Source organism: Lampetra planeri, chromosome 54 (assembly GCF_965212315.1).
Source record: "Lampetra planeri chromosome 54, kcLamPlan1.2.h2, whole genome shotgun sequence".
NCBI lineage: Eukaryota > Metazoa > Chordata > Hyperoartia > Petromyzontiformes > Petromyzontidae > Lampetra > Lampetra planeri.
In genome coordinates this window covers 6,476,850-6,499,814 of record NC_136160.1, presented here as the reverse complement: position 1 = coordinate 6,499,814, position 22,965 = coordinate 6,476,850, and the positions used below count along the sequence as shown (strand labels likewise).

Sequence of the window (22,965 nt, the reverse complement as noted above, 5' to 3'; positions counted from 1 at the left end):
AGTGCTGTTAGCAAGCACCTATGAAGGCCGGCCCAGCAGCCTTTTTCTCCCCAGTGGTGATGTTTACACACCTCGCCAAGTCCTCCTTTTTCAGGCTGAGCCGACCTAGGGCGGAGGCCCATTATCAGTTCAGAAAATTGTCACCTGGTGTCGGTGGCCGTGAGCGGTGAGTCGAACTTGGGTCACGCACACGCGCACACACACGAACATGACTCTCCGTGGAGGGAGACGCAGCAAGATTGACGAGCCGGGTGACCTCTGTGACCTCCCGCAGCGGACAACGGCCTGAACCCCGTGTGGACTCCCAAGGTGGCCCCGACGGTGTTCGACGTCAACAACCCCGAGTTCTCGTTCCTGCGCTTCGTGGTGTACGAGGAGGACATGTTCAGCGATCCAAACTTCCTGGCGCAGGCGACGTTCCCAATCAAGGGGCTCAAGCCGGGTACGTTGGGGGGTGGGGGCGGGGGGTGGGGAACGGGGGGGAAGATTGGGGTGGGGATGGCGCCCAACCGAGTTTGCGCTGCCGCCCACGATGAGGCCGTAGACAGTGGTCACGCGACTTGAGTGTGGTCATCATAAGCCCCTGTGGCATTTTAAACCTATAAACACAATTTTTTTTCTTTTATTCGACCAGGTAAGGCCCACTGAGCTATGAAGCTCTTTCTTTTTCGGATGCGACCTGGCCACAAAGCATAGCTCAACAAATTGGCTATATCACGTGGAAATTTAAAACGGATGTTGATTATAAACGTGGAGTGAAAAACCAGAGGTGCCGGAGAAAAATGCACACGACCACGGAGGTCGCGTGGACATTCAAACTCAAAATATATAGGCGTCAGGGTCGGGATCGAACCCACGACCTCCTGTATACCAAGCGGGGTAGTTAACATCTCGCCACCGTGGCGCCATTTAAAGGCAGGAGGATGAAAAGGCCCTGAGCCTGAACTGGAAGTGGCAGGCAGTCGACAGCACGGACGGATGTGGGAATGAAGTTTCAGATGATGGGGGCAGCAGAGGAGAATGAGCGACCTCCCAATGAGCGAAGGTTGACTGGGTGCTTGGAGATGAGAGGGGAGAGGTAGGAGAGTGCATGGAGGGGAGTAGAGTGAGATGAGGGGATAGGTAGGTCGTGGGAAGTCCATGTAGGATTTTGGAAAACGGTGAGTGCGATTTTAACATTGATCCGGGATCGTATCAGTAGTCATTTTAATCGATCGGAGTAATGGGATGACGTGTTTTGGGGTTTGAAGGGTGAGGGATTGGGGGAGGCCGTGGAGGGGGGAGAGCTGCAGTAGCTGAGGTCGTCGGGATGAGGAGGGGGCCTCGAGCTGGGGGGTGGTAAGCGGGAGATGTGGGAGATGCCGTGGAGTTTCTTGAGAAGCCTCGTCGGCCACGCGCGTCGAGTGATAACGCACCGTGACGTCTCGACCGCGCAAGGCACGACCGCGGCCACTGGCTCGGTCCCTCCCGTCATGCCTTGAGCGTCGCGTGTCGTCACCGGGGCCCCGCGTGTGCGCGTGCGTCCTTGTTTGTGTGCATGCTGCGCACGGCCTTGTTCAGGGCCAGCTCTTAACCGCTCGCTGCGCTCTCGCTGCAGGGTACCGCTCGGTGCCGCTGAAGAACAGCTACAGCGAGGAGCTGGAGCTCGCCTCGCTGCTCATTCACATCGACGTCACCAACGCGAAGGTGACGGCTGGCTCGGCCCCGCCGCCGGCACCGGCGCCGGCACGTCGGGTGGTGGGCGAGCGCGTGGCTCTCGAGCGCGTGGCTCTCGAGCGACGGACAGACGGACGTTCCGCACGTTCCGCCAGAGACCGGCGAATTCCGCTTCTTCTTCGTTCGTACGGCGAGGCGTTGATTTTCGTCCATAATAAAGGGGTTTTCTTGGGTTAGATCGCATCGTTAAACCCGCCAATCACCCGACACAGCCACTTGGTAAGGTTTGTCACGTACACAAAACATGCCAATTAGTTACTACTTCGGTACAATTCGAGTACGTTTCCCTGGCGATTACGACCGGCTTCATCAGAATTTATATTCTCGTGATCCAACCCAAAGCGAAAGCGCGCTAAGCTGATTTTAGCGTTTGTGTGGAGGTCGGTGAGCTAGTGAGTGAGCCAGTGAAAGGCTTCGCGTGCAGCGTCGTGGCGAAATACCCGAAACGCTGCCAGCGAGTGATCGAAGCGGCCAGTGGGGGGTGACCGTAGCGGTCCACGCTTTGTTTGACCGAGACTGCCGTGGAGATTCGTAGGGTTGCGTAGAAACCCACAGACTCGTAGCGACACTCAAAGACTCGCGCGCACATACCTGGCGAATATCTGAAAAACGCTGCCGGCGATTGAACGAAGCGGGTGGTGGCGTTACTAATGCAGACGATACCGTCAGTGTAACATGGCGAGAAGCACCGTCGTCATAACCTTTGCGCTGGAAGAAAAACGAAACGTAGCGAAATTTATTGATTTGACTAATTAATTGAACTTAAATTAAAAAAAACAAATGTACCATCTGAGGCCCAACCGAGCTATCCATCTCTTTTTCAGGAGCGACCTGGCCCCAAATGATAGCTTAACGAAGTGGCTTAACATCATGTGGAAATTTATAGCAGCCAAATACCTGGAGAACAATCCACGTGACCACTGGGAGAACACACAAACTCCAAATATACAGGCATCAGGGTCTGGATCAAACCCACGACCTCCTGTATACCAAGCGAGGTAGTTAACGTCTCGCCACCGTGGCACCATTTAAAGGCAGGAGGATGAAGAGACCCCGAGCCTGAACTGGAAGAGAGGCAGGCAGTCGAGAGCACGGACGGCTGGGGGAATGGAGTTTCAGACGACGGGGGCAGCAGAGGAGAATGAGCGACTTCCCGATGTGGAGGGACAAACCGGAGGACCCGGAGATAAATCCACGCAAGGGGAGAGACAGAGAGAGACATGCAAACTCCAAATGAGCAATTGGCAAAGCGTCCTGTAAATGGCGTTGGTAACAGCGGTTAGGAAGAGGTGTGTGGTGTTACACCTCTTCCCGTATAAACGAAGAGCTTAAGGGGGGGCAAGTGGGCGTGCTCCCGAACCGCAGCACCGCGTAGACTCTCGCCCCTGCCGCTCCGCCGCGCAGGAGGAGGGCGAGGACGACCTCTACTCGTCCATCCAGCGGCTGCGCGACCGCACCACGGAGCTGCGGGGGCAGCTGGCGGCGCTGGAGGGCGGCAACGGCGGCGGCGGCGGCGGCAACGGCGGCAACGGTGGCGGCGGCGGTGGGACTAACGGACGAGCAGCGGACTCGTCCTTCGACGCGCGCTATCGGCACTACCAGCAGCAGCTGGACGAGCTGAGGGCCACGCAGGAGCAGCTGGTGCAGCTCACGGAGGAGAGGAACACCAGGTACGACCACGGCTGTAGTTGTTGTTGTCGTTTGCGGCTGTCGACTCAGCCGGCGGTGCTTGAGCCCTGGTTTCCTTGCAGCGGGCCGTGGAATAATATTGGGGGGGGGGGGGCGGGGGGGGCACGTGATGCCATACGTGTTGCGTTGTGACGTCACGACGCCCCCGTACACGTGACCGCTTCATCTCTACCTCTCGTCTCCAGCTGTCTCGTCACGATTGCTCGTTCACCTTCCTTGCGTCTCACTAATGTAGGATAAAAACGAAAGTAAAAAAAACTACAGTTGGGCATCGGAGTCGCCGAGATGAGATGAAAGGTGTTCCGAGTTTGTAGGGCATATGTATGTAATGATGCATGTTAAACTTCTTTCGCACCGTACGTAGCAACCGTGCTAATCGGAGGAGCACCCTGTAAATGCAAATCCTTCCTCCGTTATGCTAAGAATAGGTTTTACCCTTTCTGGCAACACAACAGCTGTTAAAACGCCAAACAGAAACCTTTTGCAAGGAATCATGTCTGCATTAACCACGTAAACTTGTAGTGAACATGCAAACAAAAATCATGCTCTGACAGTATGTGCATTGTGTTTGAAACTGATTGGTCCACACCAGAGACAACTTTCTTTAGGCCTCGTCTCAAACCTCTGGTCTAGCTCGTGACGGAACCGACGCACGCCCGCGTGCATGTGACGTTCTTCCCGGGATCTGCCGGAGGTTTTCGCATCTTTGCTTTCCGTTATTATCTACGCAGCCCAACACCATCCCATAGCCAGGCATAAATTAGCACGTTCCTCCCAGCTCTCTCATCTCCCCCCCCCTCCCCGCGGGGAGGAAAACGCTGCCTGGTGCGATTTTTTTTTCTTTTATAACCACAGGCGACGCGTCGCATCATCACCCCCGCGGCTGTGAGTTAGCTGACGCGGTACGGCCGTCGCTGGTCTCAAACCTCCAGTCTATCAATGTTCGAGACTAGACTCTAAAGAAAGTTATCTCTGGTGTGGACCAATCAGTTTCAAAGACAATGCACATACTATCAGATCATTTTTTTGTTTGCATGTTCATCACAAGTATATGTGGTTAATGCAGACATCAATCCGTGCAAAAGGTTTCAGTTTGGTGTTTTAACATCTTAACACAACTGTTTTATTGCCAGAAAGGGTAAAACCTATACTTATATTTTGATACTGGCAAGGGGGGAGGTACCATTAGATGTATCTCCATTATTCCTAAATCGGTATCTCGGGCCACTCCGAGCCTTCGTGGGCCAGATGTGGCCCGCCAGCCGCCACCTGCCTTGGTTGTTTGCGATTGTCGTCACCATGACATCACCGGTTCTGCAAATTTTCCGCGCAGGTTGAGAGAGAAGAAGGAAGACCGTCGGAGGCGAGAAATGACCAATCAGGCACGCAGAGGATTCTAAAAAACAAAAAAGGCTGGCGCGGACGTTGCTGCCGAACATCCTCCAACCAACCTTCGCGAACGCAACTTGTGAGCGCAAAGAGCTGGCGGTGCGGCCTCTGCGTGCCGTGGCCGCGAAGAGAATCGGGCAAAGGAAAGAAGGAGAGAGAGAGAAACAAAACAACGTGCCGAGCGACGTCGCCGTCACCGTCGCGGCAAGCCAGGAGTTGCACGAACGCGACGAGGACTCGGCATTCGTTTCACCACCGACCGCCTTGACCAAACGCATAGTCATCCCCCCCCTCCCCACGCCTGCGGGGGAGGGGGGGGGGTGGTGGGGAGGGAGCCGAACGGGGGGGGTCACATCATCATCGGGAGCGTCTTCGCCGCCGATCGGTTGATCGTTGGCCTTCGGTCACCCGGCGCTCCGGCCCGCGGCGGCTGCCGTTCTGGGCGTCCGTGCCTCTTTACTCCTCCGGTGCCTTTCCCTTATAGAATAGAAAATAAAAATTCACACAAGGGTGCTTTCACGCTCGCCGCAGTTTGCGACGCCGCTCGGGGTTGTGGCGGCGGGCAGCCGAAGAGAACTCGGGACGGAACCGACGCACGCCCGCGTGCATGTGACGTTCTTCCCGGGAGCTGCCGGAGCTTTTCCCATCTTCGCTTTCCGTTATTATGTACGCAGCCCAACACCATCCCGTAGCCAGGCCTAAATTAGCACGTTCTTCCCAGCTCTCCCATCTCCCCCCCCCCCCCCCCCCACGGGGAGGATAACGCTGCCCGGTGCAATTTTTTTTTACTTCGTGAAACGTTTCAGGCAGGCGACGCGTCGCATTACGGGCATCACCCCCGCGGCTGTGAGTTAGCCGACGCGGTACGGCCGTCGCTGGTCCCACGGTTGGGCGCGCTCGTCCTCGCAACCGCGCGGGAGAAGACGCGCACAGCTGAGCCGGGCGCACGCCTCCTCTGAACGTTCATCGCCCCCCACCGGCCGAGATCGGGCGATGGGCAGCGCTTGGACCACCCTCCCGCCTGTCTGCGTATCGGCAGCGTAGCAAAGCCGTTGTGTTGTGCCCAACGCGCCCGCGTGCACACGCACTGTGAGCCCTGCCGCTTCTGTCCCGTTGCAGGGAGGGGGGGGGGGAGAGACAGTTTTAGGTTTTCAGTTTTGGTAAAAAGCTGGACTTGTTCAGCTTTTTTTTCTTTCCATTTTCTTACCGTCTTACGAATGTAACGCTGGTAGCTCGGTGGTGGTGCGAGCTCGGTGGTGGTGGTGGTGGCGTTGTGAGGACGAGATCTTTCGGGACCGAAATGCGGGTCTCTTGTTCGAGGAGAAACGGAGAAGGGGGAGCGGAGGAGAGGCTGTGAGTGGATTGGGGGGGGGGGGGGTGGGAGGAAAGGTGGCGTTAGGGACCCCCAGGAAGATGAACCTTGGCGTGACCTAACGTTACCGAACGTATTTATTTGTGCGTTGTGCAAGCGTCTGGTGAACGCTCGGGCTTTGGTTGAGCTGAGGTCGGCTTCAAACCGAGCCCCGGAGAGAAGGAAAGAGAAAATACGGTAATAATTTTAACTTAAATTAACCTTTGCCTGCTTGCCGTGCCCAAACAGCGACGCATTAAAAGGGGGGACGACAGCGCCGTGATTGGGGAGTTTTAAACATCTCTATGTGCGGTGTATTATTCCTATTATCATGATTAGGCTACGGTTATTTATTTATTTTAAATAATCGGACGACTTCAATGCAGACACTAAAACAACGGGGATGAGCTCGCCACCCCTGGTAATTTCATTTTTTATTTATGTTGTTGGCGTCTGAACCGGATCGCGGGCCGTCCGTGTGCCGAGCGCTTGACCTTCGGCGACCGCGGTGCAAACATTCGGTGGTCGGGGGGTGTAGGGGGGGGTGTAGGGGGGGGGTGCGGGGGGGGGGGCCATGAATATCTCTCAGCCCAAACCGATCCGGCCCACGCACGAACCTCTTAAGGCACGGAATTGATCATTATAAACACGCGCACAATTATCTCTGACTCCGAGAGTAGAGAGTGATTCGGAGGTGAGGGAAACCACAAACGATGACGGCGGCCAGAACCGCCATCAACGATTGCCTGAGGTCTGCGATTCTATATTGGGATGTTTGGCTGCGGTGGCAAGATGTTTCCTATCTCGCCTGGTATACAGGAGGTCGTGGGTTCGATCCTGACCCTGGCGCCTGCTGCTGTATATTTGGAGTTTGCGTGTCTCTCTCTCCCCGTGGTCACGTGTATCTTTCTCCAGGTCCTCTGGTTTTTCCCTCCACATTTAGAATGAACGTGCGTTTAGAGTCTTTGGCTGCTATACATTTCCACGTGAAAAGCCGCTTCATTGGTCTGTCATTTGTGATAGCCAGGTCACTATATATAGCTATATAACTCGGTGGGCCTTACCTGGTAAAATAAAAATAGGCTTTTTAGAAAGTTTTAATAGAGCGCAGACCAGGCATAAATGATGCGTAGCTTGGGCCGCCCGATGGTTGGTGTCTTTGTCGCAATCTGAACGCCACGGTTGAGGAGGCCTCAATGGGGGCCACTACTGATCGCAACACGGGGCCAATGGCACGTCACCGAGCAAACCGCGCGAAGAACGCGATTGAAAATCGAGCGGTGCCCCCGCCTCTTCTGACCTTCCCTCTGCTGTAGCCAGATTGGCATCGGAGGGTCCTGATTTAAGTTGCCACCCAGGGCTGCAAAGAGGTAGCGGGAGAGGGGGTTAAAAGGGAGCATTTGTCCCAGGCCTCGAGTTTTTGTTGCTAATGAAAAATTGGGGGGGGGGGGGGGTGCGCACTTAAGTGGCATCCCCTGTGTAGGTGGGGACTGCACCTCATCCACGTGTGCCCCCCCCCTCCGCCGGCTGCTCCCAATACTTCACCTGAGCAAGCAACTTTAAAAGGTTTTTAAAATTTCTGTTCCATAAAAAAATGGACTAAGCGGCAAAGAGGAGAACCTTTTTCCATTGCATGAAGGCGTCGCAACGGACGCCGGCGCGCGGGCTCGCATCTCTCCTCCTAACCTCAATCTCTCGTCTTTTCTTAACGAAAAACAAACAAAAACATTTCAGAAGCTACGATAAATTGTGCATGTGTTCAACGGAGAATCTTAACGGCACTCTGTACGCATGTGCCGCCGCTGCGCCACAATCACAGACGTGTTTTATACAAACGCGAGCAATTGCTCTCCCGTGTTTTGACGACGACGACGACGAAACGCCGGCGTCGTTTGCGCGCACGTTTTGGTGGTTGCGCTGCGCGGCGCTCCGACGTGTTGGCATTTGCACGAGCTCGCACGCCCGTCGCCCTTTGTGTCGTCGTCGTCGTCAATAGTTCCGTCGTCGCAACCAAAAAGTCGCTCTGCGATTTAACGAACGCCGAGCAGCACTGCCGTGCGCTCGGCGATGTGGAGTATATCGGGGATCAGGAAACTGTCCGCCGCTCGGAGTCGGTTGCAATGTCACGAGTGCGTCTTAAAGCATTACGAGTTTCAGTTTGGCAGGAGAACACTAGGAAGTACACTACAACATTTATGACGGACGAGTTGTATGTTAAAGATTTCTTGGGAAAGGGGGGGGGGGGCTGGTGGTACAGCTGAGGGGCACGGAGGAGAAGAAACGCCAACTTGGCACTGCTGATGCGACGGTGTTCGGTTTCGGTCTGCGAAACGTTGGACGCACCGTGGGCCTTAAGACGTTGCTTCAATCCCCACTTTTTAGTTTAATCGTCGTGAAACCGACAAAATTGTGTTCTCCTTTCCAGTTCCAGCCAGGGCTGAGCCGTTCGGTTGACCTTTGCTACGTGTGCATCCTGAACTGGCACGGTTCGGCTACGTGGACTCATTTGATCGACGCTGCGTGTTTGTCAGTACCGCTTTGTGGGAAGTCGTCGGCGGTTTTATCTACCATTTATGGAGTGCGCGTGAGGAATTTCCCCCGCCTGGCTGCAAACGGAGATGAGCAGTGAATTGCCTCCAAACCCGCGTGAGGAACGGGGAGACGATTTCGCTGCCAACGGCGTCTTGGCAGAAAGGTGGCGGCACGTGGATACCGTTAAACGTCGCCACGAGGGCAAAGCCCCGTGTGATGGAAATGCCCCCCCCCCCCACCTTGCAACACCCCAAGGGTAACGCGCCGCCGACGAGCGCGAGTTTACGTTTTACATTCCACAGCTGTGGTCTTGGGCAAAACAAAAAAAGCTAAGCACTTATCTGTTTGTAAAAAGAAAAAAAAATTGTTTCGAAATGTTTGCGCTGGGGCGTAAACACTAAAGCCGCCACGCGTCCTCGTTGGGAAGAGCGCACAGTCCGCCCACAGTCGCGGCTGTGGGCTACCCGGCGGTCACAGAATGGCGACCCATCTGCGGAGACTCGTGCCCGTCCACGTGCCCGTCCACGTGCGTGCGATCCAATCGGAACGGCCACCGCCTCGTCGGAGACTGATGGCGTTTTAAACCCCCCCCACTTCGTGATCCACGGTCACTGGGCGGCTATTCGACGCGTGACGTGTGCGAGTGTCACCCAAAATTATACGCTCGTGAAAATTGTGGCGTTTTTAAAACAAACTTGGAAGGGGTTCCATAACACCCCTACAACTCGCGTTAAACCAAAAACAAACTTTGGTTTTTTGCTTTTAATAGTTTGTGCGCGAAAGGGTGAAATATCCTTTCTGTCATGTTAGCCTCCGGCGCTATGCAGTTCTAAGATGCAGATCTCTTGCAGGAGGGAGGATGGTGAGCTACTGAGCGGAAAGGTCTGACCTTGCGCGTAGTTTGCCGACGACACGCGATTACAACTACACCCTGCGACTTTACCCCCCTTAAGGAAAAACAATCGCACACCAAGCTGTGTGTGTGTTTTAGCGTGCATGTACGTCATCGGTCTCCTTTCTGATTCCGTTCCGTGTAGGTACACGGTACGTCATCGGAAGAACAATGCCATGCGGGAGGGGGGCGTGTGGGCACAGTTTTGCACCAGCTATCATAGAGTGCGGCGGTCGTGTCGCTACAGTTCTCTGCGGTGAGCACAATGTCTTCAAAAACAGCGGCGCTATGCCGCCTCTAAATAATATTAACACTGAACTGCTTGCGGGTTCCGAGATTCGGTGTTGAATGGGACACCCACCCTGCAACTTGCAGACGTCTCGGAGCGGGAAAGGGTTAAGAGGTCCGTTTGTTTGATTGCAGTGTTCAACGCTGAAACGAACGCTCGGTCCGTGTGGCATGTCGATGCCCCCGGCCCTAAGGAGTTAAGCGTTGGAGCAAGGTTTTCTCCGAAGCGCACACGTGTCAAAAACTTGCTACGTTTAACGACCCGGGTCAAGTAATTTGCTGAAGTGTCCTAAAAACAGAAATGGCTTTAACGTCTCTTAAGAGACGTCACGATGAGTTTCAAGTGAAGAGATGAGAAAAAAAAGCCTCGCCCCATTATCTTACAATTGCAGTCGTAAAATTGTCATCGCTTCACGACACACGGGTACAGGTCGGGGTTTGTGTTGCGGCACGGTTAGCGTTACGATCCGGAAGGTGGCCGCCAGCTTTTATTTGCCGTCGATTTCAAATGGGGGAAGGTGTTTTAAGTATTTTGCGTGGACCCAGTCTTGGATGCCAGGGAGGCGTCTGTGAACCTATGACAATGTTAATTACTACTTGACGTTTCCTCAACTCAGGGATCGCACTGACGCCGACTGTTGTACCGAGTGTTTGGATGCAAAATGTTTCCGTCTGGCGAACTATTGATAACAACCCCACCTCACCTGCGCATGCCGATAGTTTTAGCTTACCGCCGTCCGGCCTTGCTCGGCGAAGGCTTCCTCGCTTCCGTGTAAGTCACGGGAGTTGTTTGGCCATAGTTCGTGCCGGTTGCTAAAGGGGTGATCCCTTGGACCACTTCGTACATTTACTCGCCCCTGTGATGTTAGCCGTGGCGATGGTTCGAACTCAGGTCGCCAGGTGGATGGCACGCTGCGCTAACCTCTGGGCCGCTTCTCTCACGCCTACATGCCGAGTGTGGGCGGCCCTCGATCGCTTTGTCCACAGTGGTTTGGGAAATGCAACACCGCGGACAAGTTTGTGTTGCACACGGTAGGGCACGACTTTGGTGTGCGTTGAGCGTGAAGTTTTATTTGAGAAACGACATGACCGTGTGGTCCTGCAAGGATCTGCTCGAGTGTGTAGAATATCGAATTCAAAGAGTGAATTCTGCTGGATGGCAAGCGACACTGATGGTCAAACAACTCCACCCTGGAAAGGTACCCGCGGCAGCCATTGTCAATCCACTGCTGGATAAGGGCCTCCTCACACCTCACACTGCATGGGCCGTGATGACGGTTTACCTGACCGCGATTCGCCACGCCGATTGGCGCGGTTTTTCGCGAAGACGGCGGACGTGGTAGCACGGACGTGTGATAGTACAACGATGCCCTCCACTGCCTACGACCTACCGCACTGTGCTCAATACAGGCGGTGTAGGCCACTGTGGGGAGGGGGGGGCTACCTGTGCTAAGGGCCTGGAATTGTACTCGCTAAAAACGATGTAACAGTCCTGCGATGATTACGTCTTGCGTCCTGTTCAGATGGTGTATTTCTATCTTGCACTTTACCTTGTCGATTCTCCTTTGAATGTTTTAGCGACGCGTAGGCAGCATCACTGTGCTGCAGTACAATCCTCGGCGCACGCGGAGAGACCCAGGAGTGCGGTGTCCCCCAAAAAAACCGACGAAACCGAGCGCCGACATTTATATTCACTACCCAGCCTAATCTCTTGCTGTCTTTTTTGTAGCGTTCGCTTACGAAGCTCTACGGCCGCGACTCAGCCGCTCGTAAAACGGAACCGTCGGGTAGGGGACCGTTCACCGCTACTAGGGGTCGTCGAGCAAACGCCTCGCGACCCTGCCAGTAATAATCGCTCGTTTCACCCAGGAAAACCACACGGCAGTCCGGAGCCTCTCTTTCAAAGAGGGTCCTGCCACTGGGATGTTTGTCCGACGCCAGTGACATTGAACGTTTTGAGCTGTGGGAGGAAATCGGAGAACCTGGAGCAAACCCAAGCAGCATGGGGGGGGGGAGGGGGGAGAATACAAACTCCGCACACAAGGCACCCAAAATCGGGAATATAACCCAGCATCCTTGCTGTGCTGAGGGGCACCCGCACTGTGCTAGCCTGCCAATGACGGCTCAAGTTGGTTCGGGAAGCCGATAACGTTGACGTGCGGGTGTGCTAGTAGCCGCTGGCAGTGAAACTGACCTCGCCGGACCCCCCCCCGACCCCCCACACACGAAGTTTTGCCTGCACTGCAGTTTGGCTCGCGCTGAGGAGGGTGCGTGCGCTGCTACTCATGTTAAAATACCCCCACTCTGGAGGAGCGCTGCAACTCGTCGGAAGCCCCGAACCCCATCGCCCAATCCCATCCCAAATCCGGCATCCCCTTTGTCTCCCCGCCCTACAGTTTATTTATGGCATGGCCGTTAACACAACCATAGTAACCACCCCCCCCCCCAAAGTGGGTTCTGCTTGGTTGCAGGAGTGTTTTTCATTACAGCAAATCTCGGCAGCCTCCCGATTTAAGGCGGCGGAACCTAGCGGAGTTCGTGAACGCAATTTACTGCCCCTCGCCACTTCATGGACGGCTTGGAATTTTTTTTTGGACGGTCGCTCCGGAAGGAACCGCCACCATCAACGCGCAGCAGCGCCCTTTCCCGTGACCTTGCCTGTGTATTTTTCACTCTGTGCGCGCGCGCACGTGTATGGCAAGGGTGGGCCCCGGCTCAAGGCGAGGTGGCAGCCAGTCAAGAACGGTGATAGAACGATCGCACAAAAAAATGCTTCGTTAAAAACGCTGTGCGAGGACCGACGGAAGACGTCGCGGGCTCTTGCACGGACACGCGGCCGTTAGAGACCAACATAAGCGACCTCTCGTGTTGAAAGGAAAGGACTCGGCGCTGTGAAAGATTTTTAGGTTTTAATTTTACAGTGCGACCCGGCCCTATCCCACCACCCCCCCCCCTCAAGTCCATTGCAGTTCCATTTTTACAGCTTTCACTGCCTTTTGATTTATTGCGTAATTTTTTAATCATGTATTTGTCAAACCGCTGCCGAGGTTCAGTTGCGTTTAATACTTTAAAACATAGTCGTTAATAAACTACGTTGTGTGTCGCTTTTTATATTGTTTCCCCCCCCCCACCCCCCCCCCCCCTTAATTTTTTCGAGTCTCATCTTTGTAGACTACAAACTGGCTCCATGTAGCCATGTCATTGCTCTCTGTTTATCCATATCGATCATGTAATTTCCAATAAAACATTTACTTCCAGAAGCTGCCGAGTGGTCTTTATTGTGGACATACAAACACCCAAAGCCCATTGTTTTCTTTTAACAGCAATAATACACGCCCCTCAAAATTTATTGGAATGAAATGTTTTTTTTCACCAAGGTTTCCTGGAAATGTCCAACGATGCGGGCAAGTGGAGTCTCCATCTCTGTTCAGCATGACTCCAGATTTATCTCAACTATTGAAATTATTTTACTGGTAGGAACCTCCTGGTTACACCAGCCCACAGGGGATCATTGTGTCCGTCCGTCGTGCATCCAAAAATGGGAGGGGTGGGGCTGGGTGGAAAGGGGAGGGTGGGGAGGGGAAGGGAGGGTGGGGAGGGGAAGGGAGGGTGGGGAGGGGCTGGGTGGGGAGGGGCTGGTCACCCCGTGGTGCCCTTATAAAACTCAACGTTTAACCTACTCACGCCGGCTTGTGCCCGCCCTCAGTCGGACATATTTGCGGAATACATCACGCCGCCGTTGACCCTGGCCATTGACCGAGCAACCCAACGTTCCTACCAGCTCCCTCCGCAGGAATGTGTTTTATTTGACCAGTTAAGGCCCACCTGAGCTATGTAGCTCTTTCAGAAGCGACCTGGCCATCACAAATGATAGGCCGATGAAGTGGCTTATCGTATGGAAATGTATAGAAGCCGAATACTCTAAATGCATGTTTTTTTAAATGTAGGCCGTAAGGTGAAGACGTTCTACGTTTAATCCCGTTCCCATATATGGGGCACTAAATTATTTTCATTTTAATAAAAAGATTTATTGTTTTTGGGCGTGAAAATAAAAGTTCTCCATGTCTAATCCTGCAGTTTATTTTTTATTACTGTTTAAAGTCGGCAATATTTCTTTCCTCGCGTAATCACATTTTGATCATCAGTGATGAGGCTTCGCGGAACAATTGTCACGTGCTTCCCGCTAGACCAATAAGGTGGCCGCTTTTTTGGGACGAGAGGTAAACATTAGTCCAAGATGTCTGCGCCCTTGTCAATATCGAGTAGTGAAGAGGAGGAAATTACGGCCAGACCTCCTTCAAAAGTGCGTAAAAAGTATTTTAAACAATGCTACATGCATCTCACGTCCATAAAGAAAGAAGAAACAAAGGATTTTACACGCACACGGTGGGATACATTCAGAAACTGCGTCAAACGGTGGCTTTTTTTGCAAGGTGAGAATCGGAGAATAGCATAAACATACAAACATTGTCTAAAAATGTTCCCGAAGACGCTGGGTTTCACTCCACTTGCTAAAGGCGTTTCATTGACAAAAAGCGCTTGGATGCGGCCGAGAAACGGGCCACACAGCGTCCTGAAGCTCAAGATCAAGGCCAGCCTGTGCCATCGAGTAGTAACGTTAGTATCGCTGCAGTTGATTGTCCCGCAAAAAAACTGAGGTCCAGGACCGGCCTGCCAGTAGCTTGTGCTGGTCCTGTGCTTTCTGCCTTGTGCATAATTTGTATGAAAACGGACAAGTACATTACTGTGGGAGGCAAACGCCAGAAGGACCATCTTTCACAGGCAGAAACGTTGTCAGCAGGTAGGTAAAACAAAACACACACAAACACACACACGTTTGAACTTTTATTCCCTTATGTTGGGTACCATGGCTAACTTTCAATTACAATTACATGATTGATGTAATGTTTATATTACAGTCAGAGACAGATTTGCATTGTTTTGCATACAGCTACAGCCAGGACACTCAATATTGTTTAACTCTTAACACAGTTTTTTATTAGTTGAATTTGTTTTTATTTATTAATTCAACATTGGCACCCACGTCATCTCTTCTTAATTATTCGAAGTGAATATTCCCCGTCGTGCTAAAGGGCGGCGCGCAGGAGAGAAGCGTTCCACTGAATGGGAGAAATGTCCACCGGAAGAGATAGCGGAGGGACGTGATTACCCAGCAGTCTGACATTATTTATTGCGCGGTAGCAGAATGCGCCGCACTGGAATGCAAGTAACGCGAGCGTTATTCGTTTGGTGCACTGTGGGGGCTACGTTGTGGGCAGCAGAGGGCAGTCCAGCACTCCCATGTCAATGCTCCCCTCCCCCCACCTTTCACGAACCTGCACTGATCGGCGCCACTGAAAGGGTAGCAAAAAGTCACGTGGAGACTTTTCATTACCCGTGGATCACCTTCGCCCAAACGTCAGCTGTCCGAAAGCGCGGTGGTGACGGTCGGAAGAAACGCCAAAACCAGCGCGGCGAAAATGGCGATGAGCACCAGGTCTCGAAGCACGGAGCCGAAGCGGCCATGCCGCTGCTGCTGCTGGCGCCGCCGCTTCCCGTGCCCGCGCTGCCGGAACCATTCGACCACTTCGCCGAACTCCTTCTCGGCGGGCGCGTATCCCAGCTCCCGGCGTGCTTTGCCCACGCTGAAGTGGTGCGTCACGCCCGTCTTGTACACCTCGGCGCGCGTGAGCAGCGGCTGGAAGTCGACGGCCCACCCGACGGCCGCGTGCAGCAACTCGGTGAGAAACGCGACGGCGTACACGACGAGCAGGGGCAGCCGCGTGCGCGGGAATTCGTACCCGAGCCCCTCGACGAGCGGCCGGAAGAACTCGAAGTTGTTGACGGGCCTGCCGTCCGACACGAAGTAGGCCTGCCCGCCGGCGGGGCTGCCCCTGCTGGCGCGGAGGGCGTCGGCCGCGAGCGCGTGGGCGTCCACCAGGTTGTCGACGTGCACAAAGTCGACGCGGCTGTCGGGCCGGCCGTACACGAACGCGAAGAGACCGCGCTCGATGTAGCTCACGACGCGCGGCAGGTGGCGCCGCTCGCCGGGGCCGTAGATCCCGGCGGGTCGCAGGGCGCACGTGCGGAGCGCGCCGGGCCGATGGGAGGCGAGGGCGCTGCCGTCGGCGCGCAGCACCGCCATCTCGGCGACGGCCTTGGTGCGCGAGTAGTTGTCCGGGTGCTTGTGCAGGGGCAGGTAGGGGAGGGACTCGTCGCCGTTCTCGATGACCTGCACGACGACAGCAGGCGAGCAGGTGGGAGGCAGCGGGTCGACCACGATGGGGTTTACTATTTCTAACTATTTAACTTTATTTTTTTTATCCATAATACAGGTTTGTTTTGGGTTAGATCGCGTAAATACAGGGTGGTTAATTTATTTTTTTAACACTTATATGGGACTATCGTTTTTAATGGAAAAAGAACGGATAATACACTGTAACATGATAACAAATGGATTTCAATAGCTTCAAAAAGTCAGTCTCCACTTGTTCGCCATCATTGCCAACACATGCCTGGAATCTTGTCCAGGTGGTCTCCAGAGCCAAGAGTAACATTCCACGTGGTATTGTTGCAAATTCTCAGAAGTGTTAGCATTTTTTTGAAGCACCCTGTATATAAATGTGTCGTTAAACCCACCACCACCCGACACAGCCAATTAGTAAGGTTTGTCACGTAAACAGAACGTAGCCAATTCGTTAGTAGTGTAGTGTCTTAAAATTACTCACACTGACACGGAGTAACAGGTCACCTGCTTATACTTTATTAATCTTACTCTCGCACCCGTTGTAGGCACTCCTATGACTACCTTCCACTGTCACCACACTCTCTGCTTCTCCTACTACCCGCTCTCATCTACTCTGCACCTCACCTACTCTGCATCTGACCTACTCCTATCTCGCCTACTCTCTCCTATCTCGCCACTGCCCTCTCCTACGCTGCCCCGTACCCACTCACCCGTCTGTCCCGGGCGGGGGGTTCAGCCAACACCCGCCCAGCGACGGCGTGAGGGGCAAGGTCCCGTTGACGGCTCGACCTGCAACGGCGAGATGTCTTCTCTCTTGGTCCCCGAACAACTCAACTCTGCTCACGCACACTTCCACTTATATACCCCTCCTCAATCCGAGTCCTCGCGTGCTCCCCACTGAAGCTGTCGCCTGCACGGTGCCTCTCGCACTCATTAATCCCTAACCAAGCCCCCATCTCCTGTCTCTCCGGCGCCAACCTCCTGCCCCAGCGCGCACACCTGCTTGTCCTCGATTGCACCCGCTTCTCCCCTTAATTACTGCCGGCACTCCAAGGCGCCAACCTCATGCTCCAATACGCACACCTGCTCGTCCTCGATTGCACCCGCTCATCTGCGCACACTGCGTACATCTCTACACTAGTACAGCACACAGGTATGTTGGAGAGCAAAGCCACAACATTTACAATCTGAGTAGGACGTTTTGCCAGGAATTACAACCAGCTTCATCAGACGACAGCCAGATTTGTGGAGAAATCCTCCTGTTTCGTTCCTTAAATAGAGGGATAGATGTGATGACGTCACTTGTGAACCCTTCTTGAGTGAAGTGGAGGGGATTAATTAATGCATATAAATGACAATGGGTAACCATTGAAGGTTGGGTTATTTTGTATAATCAACGTACATTATGCATGCGCATTATACCAGGTAAGGCCCACTGAGCTCTATGGCTGTTTTTCAGAAGCGACCTGACTATCACCAAGTGGCTTGTCGTCACGTGGAAATGTATTGCAGCCAAATAACTCTAGACGCGTGACGTTGATTTTAAGTGCGGAGGGGAAAAACCGGAGGACCTTGAGAAAAATCCACACGACGACCGGTGAGAGAGAGAGAGAGAGACGCACCAATTCCATCCTATAAAGAGCGTTGTAAAAGAGTGGTTAGGACTAATTTTTTTACCTCTTCCTGTACACAGCCTGGGTGGAGTAAATATAATCTGAACCGAAGTACCCGGAGAAACATCCACACGACCACAAGGGCGAGAGACATGCAAACTCCAAATATACAGGCGTCGGAGTCGGGATCGATCCCACGACCTCCTGTATACCAGGCGAGGCAGTTAACATTGAGGTTCACCGATCACTTCAGCTACCTCGGTGTCATCCTAGATTCAACTTTATCCTTCGACCGTCAAACCAATCATATCATCAGTACATGTAACTTTCACCTGAAGGCTTTCGGACACCTACGTCCTCTCATCTCCACTGAAACTGCCAACACATTGGCACGTTGCATAGTTGGGTCTCGCCTCGACTATCGCAACTCCGTCCTCGTCCGGTCCTCCTCTGGCAACCTCAAACAACTTCAAAGACTACAAAGCAACCTGGCACGCGTCGTCATTGGCCGCACTCATCCCCGTCTCGACTCCCTTGCCTCTCTCCGTGCCCTCCACTGGCTACCCATTGCCAGCAGGGTCACGTACAAGATCGCCTGCCTCTGCCACCGCGCCTTCACATCTGCCTGCCCCCCGTACCTCTCTTCATTATTGACAACTTGCAGCACAGTACACGGCAGATGCCATCGCAGTGCGACTCACGACCTCCTCTTTATACCAAGATCCAGGATGGTCATGTCTACGCGCCGCTTCTTGGTGGCTGCCGCAACAGCCTGGAACGCCATCCCCTCTGCACATTCGCAGCATCCCCTCAATCGTTTCCTTCAAGAGACACTTAAAAACTCACCTCTACGACCGCGCTTTCGAGCGACTCTGAGCTTGGCTCCGCGCCTCTGAGGTGCGGCCGTTACGTCCGCAAATTTGCGCGCTTCATAAATTGCATTGTTATTATTAGATGTGCTCAGTGTGCCACACCTGCCCGCCAAACACGACGTTGTAGGTGCTGGTGTAGACGAGGCGCGGCACGCAGGCGCTCACGCATGCACGCAGCACGGCTTCCGTGCCGCCCACGTTCACCTCCTCGATCCGGCGACGCTTCAGCTGCTCGCGGCCAGACATGCCGAACGATGCCGTGTGGAACACGCAGTCCGCACCTGCGCGCGCGCGCACATACAAAGACAAAGATCCCCCGTATAGCTTCAACAGACTATTGGGGCGAGTGCTGTTAGCGAGCACCTATGAAGGCCGGCGACGGCACATGAGGGGATGGCCAATACCACGCCCTGCTGCCTTTGTCTCCCGAGCGGCAATGTTTACACACCGCACTGAGTACTCATTTGAGGCTGAGTTGACCTAGGGGAGGCCCACGGCCGTTTCGGATAATCGTCACTGGTGTTGGCTGTGAGCGGGAATCGAACTCGGGTGGCCGGGTGCGTAGCGCAGTGCACTAACCGCTACACAACCACTTCTCCCGCACACACACACGCACATACACGGAAAGGGAGGAAATGAGCTTGGGCAATGTCGTTGCTTTACGAACAATACAATACAAGGCGAATGTGTCTTCTTACCATGCAGGTGTTCACGGTTATGCTGTCCAACTCTCCGATGTGTTTGTTGGGTTGCAGCACGTATTGTTAGGCGTCATGTCCGACGTTTCACTTCACATGCTGGGAGCTTCTTCAGGAACTGATCCTCTGCTTCATGAGGCCTACCAAATTACAAACTGCCCGCACGCTATATTTCTCATTCATTGCACACATCTTCGCTGCACTAATCGGATACCAGAGGGGCACATGTTCGACCTGGCAACACCGTTCCTAACGTTAGCGCGCTCACTTGCTTCTGGCACTGCAGGGGCTTCTTGCGGGGACAGAAGTAACTGAGGCGATCGTTCAAGTGTCGTTGCCAGCCAAAGTCATTCCAGAGTCCTGATCAACCCCAGTGATCGGAAGGTATCCCCCACTGTCGATCGATGGGATCAGTTGCCCCATAGATGTGGGTCTAAACCGTCACCACCACATAGCGCCACCCAGAGGTTCCTGGAGGTCCCATGGCCTGGGGCCCAGTACAGAATGCCAAAAGTGGGGTCCCTCCGTGTTCACGAGTGACCAAGAAAAACCAGGCCACGTTATGGGGGGGCCCCTCTTTTGTGTGCGGCCCGGGGCACCATCGGCAACAACGGGCTGTTAGAGAAGCGGTCGACTCACCGGCGAAGGCCGATTCGAGGCAGCGCTCGTCCGTAACGTCGCCCTGGCGGAAGTCGATGCCGGGAGCGAGCGGCACGGACGGTGGCGGAGGCATGAGGTCCAGCAGCAGCACGCGGTGTCCCCGCGCCGCCAGCGCCGCACCGAGCCTGGCACCGGCGACCCGGGTCAGAGAATCGGAATCTTTATTTATACTGCAAGAGGAATCCGATGAGCTATGAAGAGCTTATTCACAAATGCCCAGTAGGGGCGAGTCAGAACGTTACAACATAAAACACGATAGGAGTGCACAGTATAGGAAAAGTAAGCAAATCATTAAAAAATATATATAACAAAAATTTTGCTTTTTTTTCAAATAAACTATTTTTTTTACCAGATAAAGTACATCGAGTCGTTAGCTTCTTTTCCAAAAGTAACCTCGCAACAAATGATAGTTCAACGAAGTGGCATGAAAATCATGTGGATTTTTTTCGATTAAGTCACGTAGGTAAAAAATTAAATAGCTCTCTTCATACGCTACAGCAATTTTACTGGAGCAGTTACACCTGATGATGGAGGCTTGTGTTGCTTCCGAAACGTCGTGATTTAATTTATTAAAACATTTTATCTACGTGACTTTTCCATGTTTCTCAATTGCAAGCGATGGCTTCACGCCTGCAATGGCCACGGTGGGCAATCCAGGTGGTTTGGCGACGTGTTACAGAGAGAGGTATATCGGAAGGGGGAGTCTCTCTCTGTTCCTCCTCATGCTCAATCCACACTGCTGCTCTCTCTCTCTTCTCGCCCCCCTTCACTGGAACAAACTTCCCCCTCCACATTCAGTGGTCACCTTCGCTAAGTTTCCACTCCTCACTCAAAACTCACTCATTGTTCCCGAGCTCACCCCACGACCGCTTCTTAATCTCCCCGTCATCACCGCCACCGTTACTGTTTCCTCTTCATATTCCCATTGCACGGCTATAACTCATAAACCCTTTCTTTAAATCCATTCATCATCATTTACCATCACCAATTTCGCTTTCACCGATCATCACAGATCCTCCCCCATCGCTTCCTCTCTATTTCATTCACCTCATGTCCACCATTACACCCACACGCGTTGCTGTTGTTGTACCGTTGTTAATTCTTTGTAAATCGCCTCGGTTAAAGGCGCTACTAGATACATTTCGAGTCGACAGGTGATGATGACCGTTGCGGTGGCGGTTGTGCGGAACGGACAAACCTGCATCCAAAATATCCGCCGCCGCCCGTAATCACGAACTTCTCTCCACCGTCCACCTCGGCTGCGCCTGCGGCATTGTCCATTGCGTGGCGTGTGGCAGCGGGGATGTCCTGAGATGTAGAGGACACGCCGACAGTCATCGCCACGCGGGAGGTCCACTGCCCTAAACGTCGTCTGTTTATTTTCATTGTCGGGCGTCATCCACAGTGTTATTGATGCTGGATGCAATTACCAGCGAAACGTCGTACGACTCAAAAATTGTAAATGTTGTGGTTTCACTCTTCAACACACCGGTGGGCTAAAGCAGTGAACTATTAGTCTTTAGTCAACGTGACACTTTTTTGCTGATTGGCCGTGTCGGGTGGTGGAGGGTTACGACACATTTATAAATAACGCGATCTAACCCACAAACGTTTATTATGAATTGATGAACGTGTTGAGGTTCAATTAAAGATTGAGTTTATGTATGCATAATGTACGAGTTTATGTATTTCTACATTTATGTATGTATGCCTGCCTTAATGTATGTGTAGTGTCGGTGTGTGTGTGTGTGTGTAGCACACAGTCGGAGATGAGGTAGTTGCAGGAGGCACCTTTTATTTATTACACCATTCCGGGCGTTCACACTCACAGGATCGCCTCCTCTACCGACCACGTTGCCATACAGCCCAGCCTAGAGCCCTAGACACAACCCTAACCGCGTTGCACCGACGATGTCGAACCGAGACAACCCACAACTGTCCGGCCGCGCAATTATCGGGCGAAGGCGGCAGCGACGACGAGACGAGTCCACTCCCAGAACCGACAGCCCGGAGCTCCCGCTCTCCGCTGCTTTTATTCTACCCGGCGCGGCCTGGCTCCGCCCTGGCCGCTCCTCCCTTCTCGAACCCACTAGCGGGTTCCAGGGGCCTCCTCATGAGGTCTTCCGTGACCCTTGCCCCAGTTCCTCCGCCCTGCCGGCACACAGCCGCGTATATGCGTTTACGTGTGCATGAGTTTACGCGTACATGAGTTTACGTGCTCGAGTGCTGTTAAGGTGGGGGCCCCATCGTCACAAATGTCTGACCCCCCCCCCCTAGGTGCGTGACGTCATTTATGGACGGCCCCTTACGTGACAAACCTAATTGGCTGCGTCGGATGGTGGCGGATTTAACAACACGTTTGTATTTACTTACGCGATCTAACCACACGACAAAATTACCTTTATTATGCAAAAAAAAAACCCATTGTACTGTATTATTCTGCCACGTCGACGGTGAATTCGCACCTTAACAACAACCCCCAGTGACCGGGATGGTGAAGTATGGTCAAATAAAACCACCACGACCCGTAGCACGTGCCAGGGGGGGGGGGGGTGGAGATCGTCATCCAGCAGTAGATTGCCAATCCCCGCGTGTGTGTCGTGGCACGCACGAGGGGGGTGGGGTGGGCCAGCAAACCACGCCCGGCCGCCTTTGTCTTCCCCCTCCTCCCCCCCTACCGCACGCGTGGATACTCGTTTTAAGGCCGAGTCGACCTAGAGGAGGCCCGGCACCGCTTCGGATGTTCCAAAGGCGGCTCCCCCCACTCGCCCCGGTACGACGCGCAACGTTGGGTCGGCGTTCGGTTTACAAAAACAGCAACAACAACAACAGCAGCAACCACAACAACAACAGCAACAACAACCGACGACGAGGAGACACAACAGCGTTGTCAAACAGGTAACCCCCGACTCACCTGCACGCCACCCCGATTAGAATTCCCAGCGCGTATGGTGGTGGAATGGGCCCCGGCAGGGTGCGCGTATCCGCTCTAGCAAATGCACAGCGCGCATCCGCCCA

At 53.6% G+C, this 22,965-nt stretch overlaps 2 protein-coding genes across 4 annotated transcripts in view; one reads left to right on the top strand and one right to left on the bottom strand.

Moving 5' to 3' along the window:
* PLCG1 (phospholipase C gamma 1) overlaps positions 1–6,156 on the top strand; it is a 72,125-nt gene extending 65,969 nt beyond the window's left edge. The window contains exons 30-33 of the mRNA XM_078617736.1: positions 275–442; positions 1,598–1,686; positions 3,121–3,386; positions 4,739–6,156. Of these exons, the coding sequence (XP_078473862.1) occupies positions 275–442; positions 1,598–1,686; positions 3,121–3,386; positions 4,739–4,805 (590 nt within the window). The 3' untranslated portion in view covers positions 4,806–6,156. The remainder of the gene's footprint in view (positions 1–274; positions 443–1,597; positions 1,687–3,120; positions 3,387–4,738) is intronic.
* Positions 6,157–14,689: 8,533 nt separating this feature from the next.
* Positions 14,690–22,949, bottom strand: SDR42E1 (short chain dehydrogenase/reductase family 42E, member 1). Of its 3 annotated transcripts, none has more exons than XM_078617580.1 (5): positions 22,862–22,949; positions 21,146–21,255; positions 19,927–20,072; positions 18,692–18,870; positions 14,690–16,089 (listed from the first exon to the last, which is right to left on the bottom strand). In XM_078617580.1, exons 2-5 carry the CDS (start codon positions 21,226–21,228, stop codon positions 15,277–15,279), a joined length of 1,221 nt encoding a protein of 406 aa, XP_078473706.1. In that variant the 5' UTR covers positions 21,229–21,255; positions 22,862–22,949; the 3' UTR covers positions 14,690–15,276. The 3 variants fall into 3 exon arrangements, with proteins under 3 accessions (XP_078473706.1, XP_078473705.1, XP_078473707.1); XM_078617579.1 differs by having other exon boundaries at positions 21,146–21,319; positions 22,862–22,931; XM_078617581.1 differs by lacking the exons at positions 21,146–21,255; positions 22,862–22,949 and adding an exon at positions 20,578–21,135.
* Between the last annotated feature and the right edge of the window lie 16 nt (positions 22,950–22,965).